The 6,120-nt window shown below is 41.7% G+C and overlaps 1 protein-coding gene across 5 annotated transcripts in view; it reads left to right on the plus strand.

The window, feature by feature from the left end:
• The first annotated feature begins 2,221 nt into the window (after positions 1-2,221).
• Positions 2,222-6,120, plus strand: part of sh3kbp1 (SH3-domain kinase binding protein 1) — a 39,251-nt gene continuing 35,352 nt past the window's right edge. Inside the window, exons 1-2 of one of the 5 annotated variants that reach the window (XM_044176524.1) lie at positions 2,226-2,444; positions 3,799-3,940. In XM_044176524.1, the coding sequence (XP_044032459.1) occupies positions 3,937-3,940 (4 nt within the window). In that variant the 5' untranslated portion in view covers positions 2,226-2,444; positions 3,799-3,936. Of the gene's footprint in view, positions 2,445-3,686; positions 3,941-6,120 lie in introns of those variants that run through there. The other 4 variants (XM_044176527.1, XM_044176526.1, XM_044176523.1 and 1 more) reach the window with 4 other exon arrangements.

Genomic DNA, 6,120 nt, shown 5'->3' on the forward strand with positions numbered 1-6,120 from the left:
TTGAGACTTGTGTGGGTGTGTTTCCGCATGTACAGTAGGTGGCAAAATTTAATTGGGGCTGAGCACATCATGCAATAGCAACACTGTCCCAGATGGTGTCACCTTAGTGCTTTGTGTTAAATTTACTTCTCATCTCTGGAGAGAATTAACCTCCATCTCTGGATGAGAAAACAATTAGTCTCTCTTAAGGGAAACTGCACATGTACGGCAGCACGGATAGCATCTATGTGGGAGAATATGTGTGTGATCAGATACCATAATATCACATCTTTTACATTTTGTTTGCATTTCACAGTGCGTTCTTGTGACTGAAGAGGTGATTACTGTTACTCACAGTAATGTCTAACAGCAAATTCACCTCAAGTTTGCTAACATTAGCCACCATAAGCTATAGGTCACACCAGACCAAGTTAAGACCGTAGTGATAAAACCCTCCTGAGTGTATTGAATTGAACGATGGTGCGTTTTATTGCATATAAATTCAACTTTTCATGTATAAGAGGAAGAATGAGTCATTTCTTCTGTGAAAAGTTAGTCTTGCTCTAAAGTTGTAAGATTGTTATGGTTTAAAGAAATACATTGACATTTGGGAGATATGCTTGTTTGCTTTATTTCTGAGAGTTAAATGAGAAGATTGATATCACTCTCATATCTGTCCATTAAATATGAAGCTAAAGCCAGGAGACAGTTAGCCTAGCTTGGCATAAGAGTACAAGCTAGCCTGGCTGTGTACAAAGGTAACAAAATCCACTTTCCAGCACCTCTAAAGCTCACTAATTTAAATGTTATTCTGTATGTCGCCTGTTTAATTACAAAAACCGTAGTGTAAAAAGTTTTACAGGGGATTTTGTTACCTTCAGACAGAGCTAGGCTAGCTGTTTCCCTCCATTTCCAGTCTTTGATCTAAGCTGCTGGTTCTCCATCCATCTCTAACTGTTCCCTTGAGACTGAATATGATGGATAATTTGAGGGGTTTTGATAGTACTGACAGTTTTGAAGCAAGTAATATACTATTAAACAATGAGGAACATTCTAGATAGTGGATACAGAGGATATCAACTTTCAGTATTGTCCACAAAATCATTTACACATTCAAGTCAAGGTCAGGCAAGTATCATCTCTCTTGCTCACAGATACCTGAGATGCATTCACAGACTATCTCCGGTCATGTGGATGCCACTCCTGAACTGTGTTTATCATATCAGATGTTCTTTATTGTCTGTGCAGCAGCTTGTTCAGTCACTGTACTCCACCCAAGTGACAGTGTGACTACATTCCTCATCTTTCTTTCTCTCCCCTATCGCTGCATCATTTCATCGCCCTCTTTCTGCTGCTGCCAGCGCATTCATTCTCCCCTGCATGTAGTTTGATCCAGAGACAGCAACACTGCAGGGCTTTGCATGGTGTGTGTGAGAGTGAGTATCTGTATTGTGTATTTCATAAGGTGTCTGTAAAATAGAATTTTAACCTATTTTAAAACAATTAAACCATTATACAGTAAAATCCCAGTTAGTCCATTTGAATTCACCACAGGTGCTTGTATCCCTTCACAGTGCAATGTTGAGGTATAGCCTATATTAGGACTTAAATATCGCGAGATTTGGGCCACACAGGTGCGATCCTTTGAGCTTAGAGAGATGCTGCCTTCAAAGGATGTTGGAAAGATTGAAATTCTTAATGAAACACGCATGAACAACCCTGACAAAGTTATAAATAGTGAATTTTCTTTGAGAGAAGCCATTTTAACAATAGAGAGCAAAAGAAACTATATCATACAATACTTATATTTATAGAAAAAACGAATCTGTTAGACCCACTGGAGTTCTCACAAGTCTTGAGGAGAAATTCACACAACCTTTTGTTGAAATAATTAAATACAAATTGATAAAAACATCAAATCAGTTAACATCAATTAATTAAGTAATATTAAATCTACTTTTTCTTGTGATTATTTCTGTTTAAGACTTATTTTTGTCACAGTTTGCTCCTCTGTCCCTGTCTCTAGCCCCAACTCCCCAGACCTGCCATCCTCAAGCTGTCCACCAGATGCCCTCAGACTTTCCCTCCGTTCCCCATCACCTGACTGCCCCACCCATCTACACACCTGTTCCACTTCTCTCATGAGCCCTGCAGTTACCTGGCCTACTCCGCCCACTCCTCACCTGCAACTCATTCAGTCATCAGCCACTCACCATATATACCAGTTCACTTGCTAGATTAAGTTAGTTTCTGTGTGCTTCATGGTCTTGTGTTCTAGAGTTTAGCTGTTTATCTGAGAACCTGTATTCTGTTATCAGCAGCCCAGTAGCTGAACCTGTTTCTGCCTACCTGAGCTGCCTGTTTGCCTGATTATTGGATGTTGGATTCCTGCCTCCTCCTTTTGGGTTTGTTTGCCTGTTTTGGACTCCTTCTCTGGTTTTGACCCATGCCTACCTCACCATCCCGTAAGCCTTTGTACCTGATTTTTGTGTAATAAATCATTGAACTGCATCAGCTCTGCCTCAGAAGTCTGCATTTGGGTCTTATCCCCTGTTTTCCTACTACCCTGTTTACACCAGTTGTGACAATTTTGAATCCAGTGTTTTGTTTTGTTTTTGTTGTACTGTTTGTATTACTATTGTCTCATTTATTTACTATAAATAATTAATCTTTGTATTACAAGACTCATTTTCCTGTACCTTCATACCTGTATATGATGTACATGTAGGTATCAGTATACTGTATGTATATTACATACCTGTGTATACTTAGATTATTTGTCCTCAAGGAGGAAATTCTTTTCCAGTCAATGGAAACAAGTAAGACATACAGGCTTTACAGGTGTCACACACAGCAGAGACACATGCATGTGAAGGGATTAATCGGTCAGTTGTCGTAAAATGGCAACCATTTTGAAAATAAAATCAAAGTTTTAAATTATTTTTATGAGCAAAAATGCTGGTTTCAGCTTCTCTAATTTGAAGATTTGATGCTAATTTTTGTCACTCATGATAGTAAACTGAATATCTTTGGTATCTCCTTGGGCTGTGGGAAATTATAATGGACGTTTTTCACTTTTATAAATAAAACTGACAAATCTAATTGGCTGATTAATCAATTATGAAATATTCCAATTAAGCACTATGCCACATTAATAGAAAAGATTAATACAGTTTCTGCTAGACCTGCAGTACAAATGCAGCATATTATCAGACACTGCCATTTTGTCACGCAAATGGCATCAAATTACTTATTTATTAGGCCATATTTATGTAATAAAGTAGATTTAGGAAGTACATTAGGTTGTGATTTGTGACTGACATAAGCGAGTATGTGTGTGAGTAAAGTAGAGTGGGTGTGGAGAGGTATAAAAGCCAAATGAATGTGTAGGCTATCCCTGCCCCGCAAAATGGTGGAAGAAGAATGTCAAGATTCTTATATTCAGTTCTTCAAACATGAAGAACTGAATATAAGAATCTCTTGAGTGAAATCAAAATTTTCATTATAAAACAGCTCATTGTGGGTATTGAAATCTGCTGTCCCACAACACAATAAATGTGTCACCACCATCTGTTCTCAGTGTACTATGCATGGTGCAACAAATTGCGTCACACTGCTTCCCTATCTGCCTATGATGAAAGGCAAATTGGTGAAGTCGGACTTTACGCGGTGCACCTGAAGGCAACAAGAGAGAGAGAGATTTGTTCGTCAGCGCTTTTCCGTTTTCTGGGTCCTCGCTCTGCCTCCTCTGTCGTGTCACTGGAGTAGAAAAAAAAAGAGGAAGGAATATGGTTTCATCTGACGCTCCTCCCGTTTCAGCGCTGCTGTAGCGGATCTCTGGTAGGAGCAGGAGGCTGGGGCTCGGTCCGGCACAAACCCCCTCTATACCTGAAACAGCCACCTTCCCCCGTTTCCAACCATCCTGCAGGAGCACTACCAGCACACCGGGAGACATAAATGGGTGAGATGCAACGCTTTTTTTGCTTCTAATTTAGAGAATGCCCAAAAATAGCCTCCAGCGCATCTGGATGGGCAGGCACAAACGCCCGGTCCAGATGCGCGCTGGGTTCAGCCTCTCTCCTTCCTCTCCCCTCCTCCCTCCCTGCCTCACCTCCCCTGACGTCGCTTCAGACATAGCCGAGCTGTTTGTAAGTGACCGCACTGCACGGGCTTGGCGTTTCACAGTGTTTTCGATGCTTTGTAGAAAGCTGCGCGTGGGTGTGCAGCGCGACCGTGCGGGTGCGATATGAGGAAAGCGGCGGGTCACATTGATGAGTTGCAGATGTTGACACGTTTACGTTCACTTTCTGTCTGTCTGCCCATTGTGTTACAGTGTTTAACTCTCTCCAGCTCCCTGTCTCTGTGGATGAAACAGGCCTGACGGTGACATTCCTCCCATCATCGTCATCGTTTCCCACAGCACTGCGCTGTTGTACACAATGCATGAAAATTAATTGATTGCAGGTTTAGTGGACGGGTAATCGATCAATTAAGTGTATATACAAATTAGCTGATTATTTCACAGGGCAGAATGTGGTACTTCCTTTTTCTTTTCATGCTACTTTTAATCAGTGTATCTAGAAGACATGCCTCTGGATGATTTGTCATTGCTCTGCAAAGGAGCACTTGACACTCTGTAAAATAAATTAATGTCCAATTGATAAAGTGAATGTTTTATAATATTAACTAGTAATGAAGATAGTCATTAGTTGCAGCCCTTGTCCAAAATACTTCTTTTTTACTCCCTTTGCATGCATAGGCTCCTTTCTATTTTACCTCTGTCGCTGCTGCATGTAGACAAACAATGCACAGCTAACCTCAAGGGAAACACTCACAGGCACAAGCTTAAACACAACAACAGTCAAGGCTGGATTACCAACTGGGAAAAGCAGGCTAAAATCCTCAGATTCACTGCATGCATGTGCTGTGGTAGTTAAACAAAAATGGTTGTATGCACCATTAAATTACAATATCAGATGAAATAGAAATTACAAGCCTTTAAACAGGTCCTGCATGTTAGCTAAACCTGAAAAAAGCCCAGTGTCAAAAAGTTGTTTTAACGCCTTCATTTGTTGCACTTACAGGGTGCATATCCCTTTATAACTCTGTAAAATGAATTTACGTGAAGGTGATGGATGCATACACAATGCACAGAAAGATGGTGGTGGTGGTGGTTGTTAATGGGGGCCCTCAGCTAATTTTCACCTCCAAGTGGTTTAATCCATCTATGACATTTGTACAAGAGGAGCAAATTGCCAAGTTGCCTACTATTGTCTAGTTATTATTATTTTTTTAACCTATTATTCAAGATCTACACTCAGTGGCCACTTTATTAGGTACACCTGTACAGTTCAGCCATAAATTCTACCTTCTATGAAGTTTACAATGTTGAGTTTTTGGTTACATTGTTCATTACTGAGGTCATAGTTAGTGGTGGTGGTGTCTTGGACTACATTATATATGTGTATGTGTATAAAACTTTGTCCTTCACCCTCCGCGGGTGGTCTCATCCTTCGAGCTCGGGTCCTCTACCAGAGGCCTGGGAGCTTGAGGGTTCTGCGCAGTATCTTTGCTGTTCCCAGTACTGCACTCTTCTGGACCGATATGTCTGGTGTTCTTCCAGGGATCTGCTGTAGCCACTCCTCCAGTTTGGGGGTCACTGCCCCGAGTGCTCCGATGACCACGGGCACCACTGTTGCCTTCACCTTCCAGGCCTTCTCCAGCTCTTCTCTGAGCCCTTGGTACTTCTCTAGTTTTTCATGTTCCTTTTTCCTGATGTTGCCATCGCTTGGTATTGCCACGTCAACCACAACGGCTTTCCTCTGCTGTTTGTCAACCACCACGATGTCAGGCTGGTTCGCCATTACCATTCTGTCAGTCTGGATCTGGAAGTCCCACAGGATCTTGGCTCGGTCATTCTCTACCACCTTTGGAGGTGTTTCCCACTTTGACCTTGGGGTTTCCAGTCCATACTCACTGCAGATGTTCCTGTACACTATGCCAGCTACTTGGTTATGGCGCTCCATGTATGCTTTTCCTGCCAGCATCTTACACCCTGCAGTTATGTGCTGGATTGTCTCAGGGGCCTCTTTGCACAGCCTACACCTTGGGTCTTGTCTGGTGTGGTAGATCTGGGCCTCT

Source organism: Siniperca chuatsi, linkage group LG19 (assembly GCF_020085105.1).
Source record: "Siniperca chuatsi isolate FFG_IHB_CAS linkage group LG19, ASM2008510v1, whole genome shotgun sequence".
In the NCBI taxonomy this organism is placed as follows: domain Eukaryota; kingdom Metazoa; phylum Chordata; class Actinopteri; order Centrarchiformes; family Sinipercidae; genus Siniperca; species Siniperca chuatsi.